Source organism: Meleagris gallopavo, chromosome 3 (genome assembly GCF_000146605.3).
Source record: "Meleagris gallopavo isolate NT-WF06-2002-E0010 breed Aviagen turkey brand Nicholas breeding stock chromosome 3, Turkey_5.1, whole genome shotgun sequence".
Taxonomy (NCBI): domain Eukaryota; kingdom Metazoa; phylum Chordata; class Aves; order Galliformes; family Phasianidae; genus Meleagris; species Meleagris gallopavo.
In genome coordinates this window covers 90,831,988-90,851,317 of record NC_015013.2, presented here as the reverse complement: position 1 = coordinate 90,851,317, position 19,330 = coordinate 90,831,988, and the positions used below count along the sequence as shown (strand labels likewise).

The window sequence follows — 19,330 nt, the reverse complement described above, 5'->3', positions numbered from 1 at the left end:
CAGATTAGCTTGACAAGATGGCACTAAAGTTTGCAGACAAACTGCAGTTATTTGAATGCATTGCATTTTGGTGTAATTTAAAGAGAAGTAATTGTTCAATATGCAAGAAAAGTGACTGAGAAACACTGCTTGAGGCAACAGCACAATGGTTGTTGCTGAGAGAAATCTGGAGGATTAAGAAGGAAATGTGGAAAGCAGAGAACAGCATAAGAAACTAGACAAAGCCAGCAATTATTTTAAGTGCTAACCTTTCCCTGTTTTTAATCAGTGTTTAGATTAAATTCTCCTGCAACGGAGTCAAGATCACTCAGACTGAAGATCTAAAGCAACTTTAAAATAATAACAGCTGCAAATTAAACACCGAATGACTACATGACTACAGGAATGACTTACTGTTTTTGGCCCTGAACAGGCACAGATTATATGAACCATTTCTTTTATAGTAGAGACTGCTCATCTCCATTGTAGGTAAAAAAATAATGAAAATAGTCATTATCATTATTTTTTTTTTCCCTGACGAAAAGTTTTAAATGCTAGCAGAAAAGCCTGAAGAGTTACCAGAAACTTCTGAGTGGCACAAGCAGACAGATGGGGTTCTCTAAATTTTTTTTTTGTGCTACAGTAGCAGCATTATCCATTCTCTTGATAGCAAACTTAAAAGCAAACAGTAAACCTTTAATGCTGCTGGAGAGGTAACAAACCCACCCCCTTTCTCAGCAACCTTATCACATAATCTGAATTTTAGTAACAAACCTCATTCTCTGGCATGTTAACTCTCTGCAGCATCTGTCACTGCTATGAATGGTTGATCATAAGTACCTCTGTAGTCATCTCAATGCTATTAAGCAGATGGCAACGCTAAATCCGAATGATGTAGTACATCTCCCTAGTGGACTTTGTTTCCATACACTACCATTATTCTACAATTCCTCAGCGATAAATCTTATGTATTCTAGAGAACATTTAACAGTGAACTGACAGTGCCAATTGATTTATTAGCACCCGTTTCTCTTTGCCCTATTATCGTCTTCGCAAACACTTGTGCAGATCATGTATGGAGCCACTAAGGGACAAAAACACATTCGCTCAATTTGCAACACATCTCAGAGATTTAAAATTAACAGATTTTTTTCTTCACATAAAAAAATCTCAAGATTGATCTACCAGCTAAAAAGTAAGACCCCATTAAATTCTCTGATTTCTTCCACAACATTCTTCTCTACGTTTTTGTACTAAAATTGTTCTAGCACTAATATCAGAACCACAAAAATGCCCACTATTTTCTGCAATAAATCTGAGTCAAAGATTGGAGTTCTAGATGGATTTGGGAAGTCTCTCTGAGTTGGTCTCTTCGCACTGGTGACAGCATGAGAGGAAATGGCCTCAAGCTGCACCAGGGTAAGTTTAGGTTGGATATCAGGAAAAACTTTCTTACAGAAGGGGTTGTTAAGCACTGGAATGGGCTCTTCAGGGAGGTGTTTGAGTCACCATCCCTGGATGTGTTTAAAAAACATTTGGATGTATTGCTCAGGGACATGATTTAGCGGAGGGTTGTTAGAATTAGGGTAGTATGGTCAGGTTGTGGTTGGACTTGATCTTTAAGGTCTTTTCCTGAGCTATTCTATGACTCTAAGTCAGCTGTGTTGTGTGAGCATGCACACACTCAGTAAGGGGTGCTATCAAATCTACATGCATCTGACACACACAAGTATCTGAACCAAGAGCCCCACAAGGAGATGCCACAGTAGTATCACTTACAACTCACACATTCCTGTAAGATCCCCAAGTTTTTGACATAGCTCTTCAATATTAATTACTATATGTTTTTATACGACAGATTTCCTGAAGGAATTACTGACTGCATAATAGGATATCTGCGCTGCATGACCAACTATCTTCAGCTCTACTTTTGCTGCTTTCTTTAGCTATGCATTATGCATCTCCCTTAAATGATCAGAGCTTCTGACCAGTTTTCATTGCTCTGTAAGTAAAATTATTGGCTGCTTCAATTGTTTGATTTTCAGAAGTTGAGAAATTTGTGTTAAATTCATTTTAGGTTGTTTAGCTTCTTATGAAAACACTGAACAATGTTTAACCACCTTACTAGTTTGCCCTAATATAAATTTTGTCTAAGGATCCTCTGCAAAAAATTAGATGTAATTTAGTTACATCTCTTCTGAAAATCAGTTAAGATAACCAGTCAAACTCAGTGCAGCTCCAAGGGATATCTTTTTAAAGTTTCTTTAACCATAGCAAATAATTCTGATTAAAAAAAAAACACCCCCGAGCACTACAATCTGGGGCTTTGTCGCATGAACAAACAACTGTGGATAAGGAAATGTTTTAAATGAAAGCAACCTCTACAGGATTACAGGGCATTAAGATGGATCAGAACTTAGAAAGAACTCTGATGTTTCTCTCCTTATTAATGCTGTGACAGGCTTTAACTAAAGCTTCACACTGTGTACGACTTAGATACTTTCTCGTACTTGACAATGTTAAATAAAGCAGCACAGAAATTTAAACAAACATGATGTGGTAGCCTCAAACGATTAATAGGAATGAAGAACTGTGCAAACAAATACAAATTCTGAGCTACCACACTGCACTTATAAATATACAGTATGTTCTTCTTCGTATACTACACCATCATAGTCCATCTCAAATTTGGCCATTTTTGGAAATTACACTAAACATATCAAAATTACAAAGAATACTGGAGAGTATTGCTGAACTGTACTGAATGGCTGAATTTGAAGAACTTATGCTCCTGATGCATACATCTTAAAGATGCAAAAAACAATTTGGAACTATTTCAATACTAGTGCAAATTTCCATTTTTAACAAAGGAATCATAGAAATAAGGAAAATCTTTAAAAACAAAATAAGTATCCAAACCAACTCAACTTTATCACACAAGAAAATACATCTGTAAATATTAACAAATTCTAATGAGGTGCAGGAACAGAATTCATGCACTGAAGAACTACTGCAAATGATTTAATAAACAAAACTCATCTTTTCAGTTTATTAGTCATCTCCCAAATTTCCTTGTTAATTTAGAATATCTTTACTATCAGAATATTCTTGAGAAATCAGTACCAGAAGATACACTAAAATACTATTACTTTTTAAAAAGATCACTGCTTTGAACATACAAATGGAAATAAGAATACGTTTGTTATTAAATGCGTTTTAAACATGTGAATGCTCTCTAAGCATAAACATCTTTTCTATCCATGCACCACAAGTGAGGTAAAATATAAAAAAAGTTTAAACTATGACAACAATTCTATTTTCCATAATTTTCTTCACAGAAAGAACATTGCAATGCAACTAAATATGATAAAACTTCTCTTTGTGGTTAAAAAACATTTTGCAATATGGACTACTACTGATATTCAAATTAAATGCTATTAGTCTAGGTAGCTCAGATGGCTGTTGATAGTTACTACTTATTGCCTGCCAAGACAAACTTAATATTCTTTTCTGCCAAACCAGAAAACATGCAGAGAATGAGCATCCACACCCCAAGAGAAATGTACAAATGAACCATTTTTTGTTTTCTTTTAGCATACTTAACAAAATTATGGGAAAAATAGTATTTTGAAATTAAGTGGAAATCACACAGTAATCAATTTGTGAAGCATCTCCTTCCATAACAAGTTTAAGCATATCAGAAGAATATATAATGTCCACACATACACATATCATTGTTAGGTCTTTATATGAGCAATTTCATCTCTAAGGAAAAAATTTGCTAATTTTAGTTCAAAGGAAAAGAAATCCTAGTGAAATCCTTAGTGTGAAAAAGAAGCAAAGCCTAGCAATGTTTTCAGTTTTGGCTCAGTCAAATGACTTGGTAATGAAATCTGATTGCTATGTGCAATAAACCCTGTTACCCAACACTAGAAGCAGTAAAATAGTACAGAATTACCAACATAAAAGTTGAGGACTATTCTGGTAATTTTCTTTTTGGGAAGAAAAAAAATCTATTACCAGCAGCTGGTCTCTAAATGCTTACAGAGCATTGTATTTTGGAGGTTCTACACTGCTGGAATCATGCCTTTTTTTTTTAAATCCATTTTTAGCAGCTTATAACACTATAGGAATCAAGTACCATATATACAAAGGTAATATTTCCCTTGTGTTAGTTCTCAACAATAATGACATTGGCTCTTTCCACTAAGATTTTTCACATGAAGTTGATGGGCACAGGGAAGTATTTATAAATATAACAAAATTTAAGTTGGGTGTGTCAACACTAAAGTAAAGCAGATGTCAGTTACAAACAGCTTTGATTTCAATTTTGCTTTGAATTGTTTTGTAGTCTTTCAGACTACACTGAAAAAAATAGAGTAAACACTGTTGAAACTAAATGCTATTTCTCTGATTCTTTCATTGACGCACATCCAGCAGCATCTCCCTTCCCTTCTGTCTTGCTTCCAGTGGGCCTGGTTTAAAGCTCTCATTATTCCAAGCAATCAAATTACACCTCAGTAAAACATGCACAAGAATTCCCTCTCCTTTTCAAATGTATCCACTAGAAACAGCTCATACTGTGGATCATCAGCAAAACTTTGTGCAACATGGTGTTTGCTATTAATTCAAATTGCTACCTAATGCAAGTAGCTGGTACTTCACAGCTTTTTTTTTTTTTTGTCCCACTACTGGAAATCTGGACACATTATTTTTCTACGTAATTCATGGAATTTTCAAGTAACTTCTTTATGCAAAAATCAAAGAAAATAAATCACTTCTGTAATCACTTCTGTTTCTTTTCAACCGCTCAGTAATTGACTTTCATACTCGTGATACTAGAGACAAAACACAGCAGGTTATTTCTAATAAGCTTTTTATAATATTTTTGTTGCCTAAAATGAATCTGAAAAAGTCTAAGGAAAAATTAACTTTCCAACTGCACAGTATTTCATCTACAGAACTTGAAACTTACCTTTGTGCTTGAGTACTGTAGCTGTTATCATACGAATCATAGCTTTGCTCATCATAAGCAGTTCCATAGCCATCATCGTACTCCTGAAAGGATATAAAAGAAACATAAAATATTAACCCCCAAAAACTTCACAAACAAGATAGTAACTCAGTCCTAAATATGAAAGATTATACTCTCGAAAAACAGACATGACATATGTGCACCCTAAAATAGCAAAATCTTGATGTTCAGAGAAACTAATTCCACACATATCTAAGATCGTACAGTAACTTTGAAATTCTCATGAGCTACTGGCAGCAACATGCTTCAAAACAGAACTTTTAGTTCAACACATTGGCTTGTGTAGAGAACAGTACAAATGCCTCATGTTTACACATACTTGAATTTGAAGCATGAGAGGCATAGAGCTTCAAGAGTTCTGGAAAGGACTTCAGATAGGAACCAAAGCATCTGAGTAAAAGACTGTGGACTTATGTAACTGACTCTTTATTTTGGACACCAAATTCAATATTCCTATGTAGATATAAAAGATAGCACTTGTAAGAACCATGACTTTACTTCAAATGTCTTCTGCATACTCTTCAACCTGTGGGAGTTTAACAACTCTTACTTAAAACATTGAAAGTAAGGAATGTAATAATGTTCCTTCTAAAGTTTAAGAATATAGTGTAATACTGCTCTTTCCACAATAGCACTGCGTTTCAAGCTGAAAAAAAAGCTCCAGCTACACACCACACAGAAGTTTAATATGAAAACGGTTGACAACGATGCTGGGCTTTCCTTAACAGATGAAATGCAGAAAAATAAAGAATTGCCACTAATTTACTACTAGATAACACAATAAGCTGAACTAAACTCAGCTAATGATCAGTAAAAATGACATTTCCTTGGTAGTGATCTCTCATAAAGGAGAATTAGGAAATCCTATGCAAATATCTCAAAGGCCTCAATGAATATTTAGAAGTATCTTGTCCAGTTTCACCAAGTAAGAAAGCCCTCTGAAAACAAAGGCAGTTAGAGAAATGAGGATCATGTAATGTCATATAAATTATGTTTTCTGAGAAAGAGGGTTATCAGCCCTGGCAATATAAGAATAAAGTATCACAAAAGAACAACCTCGCTCATAGAGAAAGAAAACTTATAAAGAATCTTTCAGTAATAACTGAAAACAATAAAAGCAACTACTTGTGACAATTACATAAAGATTGTTCAGTGCCAGTAGAAAACACCTCAAGTGATCTCAATCTGACAGTCTGCTGGAAGGAAAGTTTTCTAAAACAGAGTCAATGACATCCTCAAACCAAATAAGAGCTGTGAAATTGCTGTCTATGAGGCTTTTTAGAACTTTCCGTGTCACTTGATATTGTGCTTATATGGAAAACCAAGCAATCAGCCCATCAATACTGCTTTACCGCTGACCAGTGAAAATTATTGTTTCCCAACAGTGATTAGTAGAAGGATGTCTACCAATATTTGCAGGTAGAGGTGAATAACAGCTGATTCCTATGTCTGGAAGAGGAAACAAAAATTCCTCCAATTGTGAAAAGAAATGCATGCTTAAAATGGAAAGGAAATTCATTGTTTTCTCTTTCATCAACTCACTGCCCTGAAACTAAATATTAAAATAGAATCTTAGTATTTTCTTTGCCCATCTGATAAGGATATAAATTTTTCTTGATGCACCGCATGCTAAGCCCACAAAACCACTGCCTCTTGGCACTTAATTATGAACAAGTACTTTATTACTTATTGATGCAATGCACAGACATCTGTTAACAATAGAGTCATTGATCAACAGCAGAAGCTGTCTGAGCCAATGTACTTGCTCTGTTCCAGAGCACTTACATGACATTTGGGCTCCTCTCATAGAATCTACCAATTGTGAAAGCTCCAACCCTAAGAGGGGCTCCCGGATTTCAAACTATGTGTACATACAGTGACAACAAATGAAAGCAGAAGACTGAAATTTACCTTTTGGCATTTAATGAGAATTGGTCCTGTTCTTCACATTTATATCATCTTTTTCATTAAAAACAGGCATGGAAAAAAAGGGGAAAACTAGACTACTCCAAAGCTATGGTGTGTCTATGACTTCTCATAGAAGAACATAAGAACAAAGTAAAAAGGAATAGACTTATCAGGTTAACAAAGCGTACAACAAAATGAAAACAGAATTTTGGGAAAGCTCATTTTTTCATATTATACTTGAGTGTCTGGTGCTACCTTTCTCTTCCACAGAAAGTTTGCTTGGAATTCATTACTGCTGACTATTCCACATGCTAATTTCTGCAGTAGTGAATCCAATATCTTTTTCATTATTAGTATTTTGCTGTAGGTAACTAAGCTTTGATTGAAAAAGAGCTAGATTCTATTTTTTATATGTAGGACTCCTATCACTTAAGCATGATGTTGTTGCTTATTACCATAATCTGCTTAAATAGATTGATTTTAGTGCTATATTTACATTTATAAAAATCACAAATTTACATAAAAAATAGACATCCAGTGCTACATGCTGCAAAAATAGAATATTTTTATAAAGCTGCTGACATCTCGTGAACAGAAAAGATTCAAATTTCAAAATGTTTTTATACTGTGCACTTGAAATATCAAGGACACAGTAGCAACTGAAGTCTAGTCCATGAACTAGGTCTGACGTTGTATTTTCTGTCAATCATACTGGATTTGAAAACTGTCTCTTTCAGGAAGTCATTAACAAGGCTGGGCAAAGTAGTGTATTTTAATGCAATCATAACCACACTATTTTTATTTTTTATTTCTGAAAAAGACCTCTTGTGACTTCAATAAATGTCTCATTTAACATTAGTTGATACCTATATGAAGGATTCTCAGCCACCTGACATGTTTCAGTTAATATAAAACATGTAAACATGAATATTTGCATTTATATTTATATAAATAATACAAACATGTAAATGTAACATTATATATTCAAATATAATAAAAAGTATAGAATATAGGTGTATATTTAAGAACATCAGATTCACTGGCCAACACTGCAGCAAGTGAGCAGAAGAAAAATGTCACCTTCATACAAATACTTACATTTTTATGCCTTATTTTGGCATTTTTCAGTTACTTCTAAGATATTATTTTTCTATTTAAAACCATTATTGCACTTCACGTAGCAGACAGCATTTGTACTCCTACTACCTATCAAAAGCAATACAACGACTTCCCCTATACTCCAATTACACAGGGCTAAAAAATACCTCTAGCTGAAGATAATCAGTAACCACAGAATTATAGAATCATAAAGGTTGGAAAAGGCTGCTAAGATCTATAGTCCAACCATCGATTCATCTCCACCAAATCATGTCCCTTGGTGCCACATCACCACTTTCCTTGAACACCTCCAGAGCCAGTGACTCCACCACCTCCCTGGGCAGCCTGTTCCAAATGTGCTGCACAGTTTATGCTTACAATACAAAAATGTAAAAATACTGAGCTGAAAATGCTACAACTGACTTAGAAGTGCAGATATTTTTATATTTTTCACAGGACAACTGAAATATAAACAAGAATGGTATCACAAGAGACTGTCCTGATTTAAATCCCGATTTCAGGAATTTATTTTCAAATTAAGAGATTAGGTAGAATTATATGGCAGATGCTCTGAAATGATATGAAACAGTTCTGTAAAATCTCAAACCTTCTTAATTACTACTCTATTAAGCTAGCATCACATTACATTTCCTCTTAAAGAGAACTGATGCCTGCAATTGTCTTAATGACTGCTTGCAAGTGATGTAAATCCATAGAGTGGAGAGTAGCACAGAAATTTTTCACAGGCAGAACCAATGGCAACATGTAAGCATTCATCATTCAAGTATGTTAAACACTAAGTTACAGTCACAGGTCAAATGGTAATAAAGCTAATGAAAGTGATCTCTGTCAAAACTTCTGCACTACCCTCAAAACATCATGAATTGTGCTGTCTTGTACATCTGCATTTCCTCCTAATAACCTAGTACTTTAAATATTCCCTTGTTCATAGGGAATAGGAAATGGGGGCTTTGGATTATAACCTGCAAGCAATGACAATAACAGATAAGTGCTTGGTACATCTTTAGGTGAAATTCACAATCTTTCAAAGAGAGCATGGCAGAAGCAGGCACTAAAAAAAAAAAAAAGAAGAATCGTAAAAATTTCATTTTAGCAAGGCCATTTGCAGTGCTGAAAAAAAATAATTAAATCAATAAGAAATCAAATTCCCAGCTCTCTCTCAATAAGAAAATTCACCCAGGGGAAAAAAAATTAAGGCTGTTATCACTACAATGTAAGGGTTTCTGTTTCCTTTCCTCATCATTCTCAGAAATTAATACTCACACCAGTACTTTATCACCCAGTGCCGGTGGAGTGCCTACCTTTCAGAAAAGAACTATTACATTCAGAAAAGTACTGAGTGCAGAGATGGACCTGACGGAGAAAGCACATGAGGTAATATCAGCATGAAGCAATGAAGGATTTTTTTAGGCAAATTAGACTGGTAAAAGGAAGCAACAGCCGTTTTACTGCGTAAAAATGACATCACCCCATCATTTAAATAACAGGGAATAGCGAGCTATCAGGACAAGCAGGGCCAGCTAGTACCATCTGAAGTCTGAGTGATAACACCAAGTACATTTGCAGCAAACAGGCACAGGCTCTAAGCTCTTAGTTTGAACATTTTCATTTGTTCTCATTTAGGATTGCACATTCAACCAGAACAAGCAAGGTGTTTATGAAATAAGAAAGGTGCACTGGTAGGTTCTGTTTCATACACTTTAAAATAAAACAATAATTAGAGAAGTTGCTAAAGAATATAGGCAGCAGCACTGAAATCAAGGTCAGAGTATTTTAGTTTTCCTGTATACAATGGCAAGAGCCAGAGTCAGAATCACAAAGACTTACACCTACAGAACTGCATCAAGTCACAGAGGTCCAAATTATGATTAGCAGCTTGAACTCTGAAATAATAGAGGGAAATATTTTATCTGCACAATACAGGTTGTATTTCAACCTCAAGATAGGCAGGCAAGAGAAACTTTCCAGCTTTGTCACCAAAACATTTGACTGTTTCCATAATCAAAAAAACATGTCTGAGTTCCTGACAAAAACCGAAAGCTTTTCCACTGTTTCTTCTGGCCCATCTTGAAAATCCTAACAGTTAAGTTATTAAAAGTAAATAAATAAAAAATAAAAAGAAAGAAAACAAGCAACGACTTGTGGGACTTAGTATCTTTTAACTTTTTTTTTAACATTTATTTTTGCTTGAGCTACTTAGCAAGTAAAAGAACTCTGAAACATACAAAAAGACAAGAAACGATGTTTTTGTGTTCTGAACTTCCTTTCCAAAAGCCTAACCAGAATTTACCCTGACTTTAAGTACTTCTGAAAAGCCACAACTCAGTAAACACATTGCTTTAAAAATCAAGTAAGATTTCAGTGTAAACCACAGCATTATCCACAAAAGGGAACAGAAACAGAAAAGAGAGAGTATTTTTGTAATCCCTGGAGAATGAAGTTATGACAAATCCTTTTCCAGGAACTGAAAGCTTCACTGAAAAAAAACTAAGTAAACAAGAACATCCGAATTTAATTTGATTAAAATGATCACAAGTTATAAGGAAAATATCAGAATTCAGAATCACAGAATGGCCTGGATTGGAAGGGATCTCAAAGATCTAGTTCCAATCCCAGTGCACGCAGAGGTGAATGCCCTAGCAAATCAGAACATGGTGTAATTCCTGCAAAGTTAAACAAAAATTATACTGGAACTCAATTCAGTTAAGACTTTCATCCTTTATAAAATCTTATGACTTTTGAGTTAGCTCTTAGCCTAATATCTTGCCTTGCATCCTGAGAAATGTTCACTTGGAAACAAAAACTTCACATTTTTCATATGGTATACAAACATTTTGCTGTCACTTCCAAGAGATCTTTCCTTTTCTACAAGCAACAGTAAGTGAGCAAATTAATGTTAACGAGAAGGAAGTCCGGTTTAAAAGCAGCCTGCCCTGCAAAATCAACATAGCTCCAAGAAATTGCTCCCACAATATGCTCTGTGTGACCCTTTCAGTTTTTGACATCTTCCAAATTTGGTGTGATCTCAGTGAAGAGATGCAGAAAGGATATTTACAAATCAGAATGCTGTGTTAAATGGTTGAACTTCAGAACTTCTTATCAGCTACACTCCATATAGCCCCTGAACACCTTATAGAGTGGATATTAAGACACCCAGTAGGTACTGAAGCCACCTAACACAAGATTAGTGGTAAAAATGAAGGCGTGAAAAACATTTATTGTGGCCTCGATCCTGTTTGTATTCAAGAAGCATTTAGACAACAATCTTACGTACTGGTTTAACTCTCAGACACACTGTGTCTCATTCTCTGTGTGGAGCCAGGAGTTGGACTCTGTCATCTTCATAGGACCCTTCCAACTTGGGATATTCTATGGTTCTGTGACTGTGGTATGAACAATTCTTTAGGAACTGATGCATACACTCCTACACTCATTGCTCTAAACTCATCACCATTACATCGGGTGTTTTCCACAGAGGAAAAAGGACTTGGTATTTACAGCCAATGCTCAGCATCTGCAGAATTAAAGTTGAATGCTGGAGATTAAGCCTGAGAGAATTTGAATAAACTTTTTAAGAAGATGCACTAAAAAAATAGGTTGATCAGCTGAATGGGCCCTCACCTGGAAACATTAAGGCTTTGCATTCATTCCTTTCACTAATGGATACATACATATTTTATAATCATCACTGGGTTGTGAAATGGAGTCTAGACTTTTGTTCTTAGCCATTCAGCCAAACATCACTTGTAAACAAACCACCCCCACCTCCTCCTTCCCCTTAATCTTCCCACAGAATTCTTAGAGTTCCTTCCAAAATGGAAAGGACGGAAACTACAGCTCATGACGCTGAGAATACCAGGACAGCCAGCAGCATGGTGATGAGCACATGCTCCCCGGAGAGAACTGAGGAAATGTGAATATCTGCAACAGGAATCTCAACTGAAGGCCTTCCACTGCTTTCAGTGGAACCAAGCTTTCAATTATGTGAGACTTATAGCATTACATCTGATTGTGTAGATCTTGTTATCCAGAATGTTATTATATCCTCTGAGTTTTCCCCATTTCTTGCAGGGAACAGTATGAGCATAGCCGCACACTACTGTAGTGGATGTAACTTGTAGTATGAGTATAGCCTTGTAGAATAGACTTAGCATGACAATTAAAAGCTCAAGTCTGAATTCAGTCTGAAGCACCTCTGTGCACCAGTAAAAGCAATATATTTCTGGAAATATCCACAAGTGTATGCTTCAGAAACTGTAAATTTTAGCAATTTCTAAGCTTTAGGATCTTCCAGAATCAGATGATAGCTGAAAATAGATCATAAAATTTAGATTTTGAAGTTTGTTATCAACATCTATTACACATCAAAGTGCTCTATAAATTCTTTGAAGAAGGCTGCTTCTTCAAATTAAAAAAAAAAATAACAATTTACAATCATTGTAAATTGTTCACATTCATTTTCAAGTTACAATTTATTCAACATTAGAAAGGTTCCCCAGGTCTCTTACTGTTAGATGTTCCGTCTTAATTCAGTTTCTTATTACAGAATATTTCAATGAGAGTGCATTCTACTTGAAACTCTAACTGCTAAACATTGTGCATGTGGCACTAGGAAAATGTGTCACTAAGGTAACCCTTGTCTGAACATAAGAAAGCATCAGTAAACTGCCAGAAACAGGACTAAAGCTCTGCCATCACTCCCACACACAAGGAGGGACATTCAGAACTGTTTTCCAAAGTAGTGCTTAAGCAAGTCTTGTCCATAACTTGCTAGATTACCAAATTATTTTTTGGTTCAATAAACAGTGTGTTTTAAATACATGTTTAAAGTTTAATATTTAATGCCTGAGAACTGATTATCAGTTCAGGTAAATATCAAGTTTTATTTAACACATTTAAAAAAAAGAACTTGACTTGGCATCACAACAAATTCAAGCAGTAGAGAATTGAGAGAGATATTTGCAAAACATTTTTGTGAAATGAAAATAGCAGCAAATAAAAATCTAATCTTGAACAGCTTCAGTCACATTGCTGCATTACTAATTTGGAAAAAAAGCCTCAAAGTTTTAAAGCTGGTGGGAAAACAACAGCAAAAAAAATAGAGAAGAATTTGTTACTAGACAGTACTTGAGATTGAACAGTTACGTTCTAATCCCACGTTTGACTGAATATTAAGAAATCAACAGTAGAAAAAAAAGGAGTAATATTACTTATTTCCTGCTTATTGAAAATTATGGAAAAGATTAAAATCTCCAAGTAGGAGAAAATTTATATTCCTTACCTTCATGGAATAAATTGGCAGCTTAAAAATACATGAAAAATATTTTCACTTACCTACTTCATGTTTGGTTCTGTAAATACAGCAACTCTTGTTTAAGAGAACAGCATCCCTGAGACTATCTGGCTTAAATAAAGCCAGCAACCATCTAGGATGTTTTCCCTTTTCCAAGTATTATAAAAATAATCCTGGACATCGTTCTACCTCATACTAGGCTTTCTCCTGACCCAAGCATATGAGGATTTAGAAAGGGGAGGTGTATTAGCCTTCCGAGAAAGTTTATCACACCAGAGCAGAGAGATTAGAACAGCCATTATAAAGCTGGCTGGCTGCAGAGCCCTGAATTTTTCCTATCACACGAACTGATGCTACAGCTATTAAAAAGACAATGTTAACACAAGACGATAAGGAGCTGTGGTTTAGTAGCTTCAAAAACTTCATCATGGTACTAGCAGTATGGTGAAGTTCAAGAGAAATAGGTCTTGGGGTTGAATGCGATACAGTAGTGAGACTGGCCAAAATGGAAAAACTATACTGAATTGGAAAAAAAACGTGCAGATATTGCTGCTATTCCACTACTTATGTGACTTCAGCAGAGAAGGCCACATCCAGCATCCAAGAGTGTTATAGGCCTCTCAGAAAGCTGACTGAGCGATGAAGGCGGTCTATCTCTATTTTGAGCCTTCTGTAAGAGTTAAGTCCAGTGCTCCAACATCCAAACGTGGGACAGATCATCTATTCCTGTTGACTTTGAGCCCACGTTAACTACCATTTATGTCAAAATGAAAGAGTCTTTGCCCCTGGCATCATCTCCCTAGTGTGAAATACTGCCTCCAAAATTAACCCTTCAGATTTGTCAGACTACTGTAGGTATTTTCAATTTTGATTTTATTTATTTTTACAGATAGTTTCTTAAGTAATAGAAGATAAGAGAGAAATTAGGATAGACAGGAGGAAGAACTGAGTAAATTACTGCTAGATGTTATAGATTCATTGGTCTGATGTGTGACGGACTAGAAAATAAGTAATTAAAGGGAGTGATAAAGAAGAAACTAACTGTTCATGTGACTCAGCGATGGCCCCATTTTCTGTCACACCGTGTACATAATAGTATGTTAGAGAAAAGGGCAAAGATTTTATGTACTGACAGCTCTGCATCATCTTAGATTACAGAATTACAGAATCAAGTGTTTGAAGGCTTCATCCACTATATAGCTTGCTTCCTTCCAAACTTGCACAGTTTCACACTGTTTGAAAGAGAACAAAGTAGAGATCTGTTGGAACTGAAAACCTTCACAGATCTTTGTAGACATTCCAGTCCACAACAGAAATGTTTCAAAGGCTGCTTTGTAAGATATCTGGCTCTCTGCGGTTCAGAAACTACGCCACAGATGCTGCTTAAATAGCTTCCTAATGATACTCACATCTACTGTCTATTGTCCTCTCAGCAAACTGTGACACCTTACCCAGCTTGCATATTCAGGATTGCAAAACAGCACTTAATACTTACCAGCAATTAGAAAGCAAAGACTGAAATAGGACTCTAATCATGTTTCCTTACTCACTAAAATATACAATTATGGCCCTTTGATTATATGCTAAAATTGGACAGGTGGATGAAGTATCATGCATTGACACAACATACAGTACTCTAATGGTTCATGTTTTCATCAGACTTTTCTAGCAATGCTTAATTTTAACAAAGGAGGTGCAAAATTTGATAATTTTAAAATGAATCTGCTTGCACTGCTTCATCAGTTAGAGCATAATGTATTTACCCTTGCTCAGATATTTGGAAGATAAGTGATCTAGTTTTATACAAGGTGTTGTTGGTTTTTTTTAGCAGTTGTATAACACAGCACTGTTTTTATATGTATTTCCTAATATTCTCTCAAAAGAAACATACATCAGGATAGCAATTCAAAAGGCTGTTACGTCCATGTCATACACTTGCTACAGACAGGTATTAAAAAATAAGAAATTAATTAGGTTTACTTTCTATCAAACTGCCACTTAATCTACTACACATGGTCTAGAAATAGGCAGAATTGGTATGAAAGGACTATCAGGACTAATTGATTTCCAAGCCTTATGAAATAACCGCCTACTTACATTATCCACCTTGAACAGTTAAGTCAGGCATAGCCAAGGGACAATTGGATAAGTTGTTTAAGAACAAGTTCTCATAATATTAATAAACTACACTAGTTTATCCTTTATTGTTCAGGTTCGTGAAAAAATGTTCATACTAGCAATATCCACAAAGCAATGGTACATAGAACTTATGTTTCTGACTGATGGACAACAGTTGAGATTTGATTTGAAACTTTTGTGCTAAGATAGAACGTAGGTAGAAGAAAGTTTTACATAGAATAGGAGAAGACATCTGAAAAGAAATAAACATTTTCTGGAACTCCCAAGCTCTGTTTTTGCAAGCTTGAATGAAGAAACACGAAGTCTGGACAACAGAGTATGCTGTAAAAAGGGCGCATGGAGTTTAAAGATATATATAAGATCAAAAGTATTGTCCTTGAAAATGTTTTCTATTAAGACAACCCATTTTTATTACTACAGTTTTGATTTAATAATCTTTTTTCTTTATCCTACTATTCTGTAAGTTCAGTACAAATTAAATTTACCCTTACAGTTCATAACTGTAATTTTCAGTCATGTACAAAGTATTCTGCTATGTTTAATTTTTACTGCAGTGAAATCAAGACAAATATGTAAAGGCTGACTGAGACGACTGTGAATTGGATGATTGTGGTAAAGTTCTTTGGATCAATTCTGATGCATTCATAAAGCCATTTTAATTACCTAATCACTGAGCAAGTATTATGGCTATAAACATGGCTTTGGGCTCAAAAGTAGAAATTACTCTAAGTCCAGAATTAAACATCTACCAACAACATGGGTTTTCAGATTTTTTAAAAGAAGAAACCTAATAGATTTAAGAACTACATAAATATTTTGCTGAATGCACTGTAAATGTCTTTATGATAGTACATAAAACCTGAAGTCTGAGCAATATGAAACAATTCAAGCCTAAGAGGGTGGATAAGATTATCACACTCTCCATAGATTTTGGATGTAAGACTTCATTAGGTACTAACTGAAGAGGTTCTGTTGGGTTCTAAAGCTGTACTTTTGCAATCCCATCCAGGCCCATCCCTTCAAAAATCCAAACACCTCACGTTAATAGCTCTGAGAACAGCTCAACTTACATATTCACCATATGTCTCCTGTGCCGGAGGTGGTGGAAGAGGCCGGTAGCCTGCAGGTGGAGGTACTCCTCTCGCTCTGGGTGCTAGAAGTCCACGGCTACGACTGACTGGTCCTCTACTGGGAGGCACTCCTCTGGGCGCTGGTGCCCCTCTCGGTACTCCTGCAGGTGGTGGAGGCACCCCTCCACGGCCCCTGTGAATACATGGATTACTTACATAAATATCCCCTTGGTATCTCTCTCAGTAGCTCCCTCCCACAACAGCATGACAACCGGGCTTTGCTACAGACAGACAAAAACTATGGAAGAGTCATTTTAGTTTGATATATTTCTGTATGCTTTAATTCAATTAAATGCATTACGCAGTAAACGCTGGAAGATTAAAAACTAGTCATATGATTCAGCGATGAACCTCTCAGTAGTTTGAGCCATTCTTTCTGCACATATAAAGAAACACTCAATTTGCTGGAATCAATCATCTTCACTAAAATTTGGTTTATAGCACGTGAAATCACAAACAAGGAATATCAAGTTAATTTGAACCTGTCAAGCTATTTCATACTCAGATCCTGCACAGAGGAATCCGTCCCATCGCCCTTCTCATCCTGAGCAAGCTCCAAAATGCAGTCCAAAGATCACACTGCATGCAAGAGCTTGAATGGGTCAGAATAAATGATTTTTCTTCTGGTTCTAAAGAAGTGATTTCCAGCTGTTGCACGAAACTTTCAGACATGTAATAAATGTGTAAAGTGTTCAACTGGACATAACCTATACGTGTATTCAAGGACAAGAAATAGTAGCAGTATATACATATATTTTTTAAGAATTCTGAAGGTGTAATAGAGGTTAACTTGCAGCCCATTAATTTCAACAATTCTATATTTGAATTACTTCTACATTTCCATATTGAAGTAAAAAATCAGAGACAAACAGGGACAGTTTGCAGATGTATTTGACCCATTTACAGGTAGAGTTCTCTCCTGCCTTCCTATAGAACACGACTTGCCAAGTTTACATCAATTATCCTCTTTTCAACAGGATATCTAAAATATTGCTAATAGACATCTCCTTCCTAAAGGAGTCCATTTTCCCCCCATTTACTATAATTGAGTTTAAATGACTGCTCTGTAGGCATATTAGACTTAAGACGCCATTATTGTCTAATATAACAGTTACACAGAAGAAAATGAACAAAAATTCTTCACTACTGTCTCTATACACCATTATCTAATTTCTAGAGCAGTAATTGGATAAAAATATTCTGTCCTGATTTCAGTAGTTACTTCCAACTTCACCAATACTGTAGAATAAGATCCAGATCTAGTTTCGAGATTCCAATTAAATTACATAAAGATCTTCTACTTCCAATGATTCCTAGTTAAGGTCCCTTCCAACCCAAGTCATACTATAACTTTTTCTTTTTAAATAAACTTATCAAAAAGTACTATTTTAGCAGAGAATTCTTATTTTAAAAACTATATAAATGGTAAAAGAATGCAGAAATGTAAACACTTGCTAAAATCAGTATCTAATTGCTTCTAATTACTGATCAAAACACAGAGAGTAAATGATTTAAAACTGTGCTTATTACTTGTTTTTGGCTAATCTGTAGAATGCCTCCTCAGGACAGGGTACCAGATGCTTATTTGACTTCACTGAAGTGGGGGCAGGGGTGAGCAGTGATGTTCCCAGACACAGCCTGCTGAAGTAATATAAAGAAATAGCAAATGTGACACTTTCCAAGTGAAGCCAAAGAAAGGGAAATTAGTCTACTGGCATAGACAATAGTCAATAACCAATTTAAAAAAAAAAAAAAAAATCAGTCAAAAAACTCAAGAATTGCAAGACAATATTCTTCACTGCATCCTTCATGTTGGATATAAGTGAAAGAAGGAAGAAATTGGATATGCTGAAAAACATGGAAAAGCATTTGGAGGAAGAAAAGAGTACAATTTTTAGAGCCTGCATCAGTTTATTCTTGGAGAGATATTGTAACGCCAGATACACAATTAAAAGCTATCTTCTGCATTTCAAAAAAGTTAACAGGATTGATGTAGTGATAGTGGGAAATCATAAGAACATTTATACATAAGTTTTCTGAGTTCTTGAGACATTTATGAACAATCTGTGAAGTACAGTACTGAGCTACACCACTCAGATGTTAACTGCATCAGGCTGGGAAAGACTATAAAAAGTTGCAGAGATAAGAAACCCAATAACTGAAGAGTTCAATTACATCCATGCAGAGCGAGCCTATCAGGGCAGCTAAAAGCTAACATTAGGAAACTAGAGAAGATATCAGGAACTGAAGTTTGACTGACAGGAGCAATAATAGAAACTGATACATAACACAGAGGAAACTCTTGAACAGCAATTCATGTCTTTACAGAAAAGAACACAAGTTCTATCATTGCTTAATTTGAAAAAGGGAAAGTATATAAATTATGTCTGAAAAGATTAAAAATATATAAGAGCAAAATGTGTACACACAGCATGGGAAGAAATTCCAGTACATCCCATGTTAAGTCACACCAAATACACAACAGTTATTTAAAAAAAAGGATTTAGAGAAGGCAAAAGGAATTCAGTAAGGCCAGCAGAGCCGAAGGGGAGGTATTTAAACAGGTGTCACTTGAAAATCTGAAACTATCTTTGAAATTGAGGGACAGAGACCATTAAAATAAGTCTAAAATACTCAGAAGCATGTCAGGTTAAGGCATTTTTGAAAAGCCTAAAACAGCTATAAGTCATTCAAACACTCTGGAATCAGGAAAGCTGGCAAGAGTCT

The 19,330-nt window shown here is 35.4% G+C and overlaps 1 protein-coding gene across 1 annotated transcript in view; it reads right to left on the bottom strand.

Moving 5' to 3' along the window:
* Window positions 1-19,330, bottom strand: part of KHDRBS3 (KH RNA binding domain containing, signal transduction associated 3) — a gene marked incomplete at its 5' end in the record, with an annotated part of 41,502 nt that overhangs the window by 10,472 nt on the left and 11,700 nt on the right. Inside the window, 3 exons of the mRNA XM_031552981.1 lie at window positions 4,955-5,037; window positions 16,544-16,736; window positions 18,134-18,244. Coding sequence (XP_031408841.1) covers window positions 4,955-5,037; window positions 16,544-16,736; window positions 18,134-18,244 — 387 coding nt within the window. The remainder of the gene's footprint in view (window positions 1-4,954; window positions 5,038-16,543; window positions 16,737-18,133; window positions 18,245-19,330) is intronic.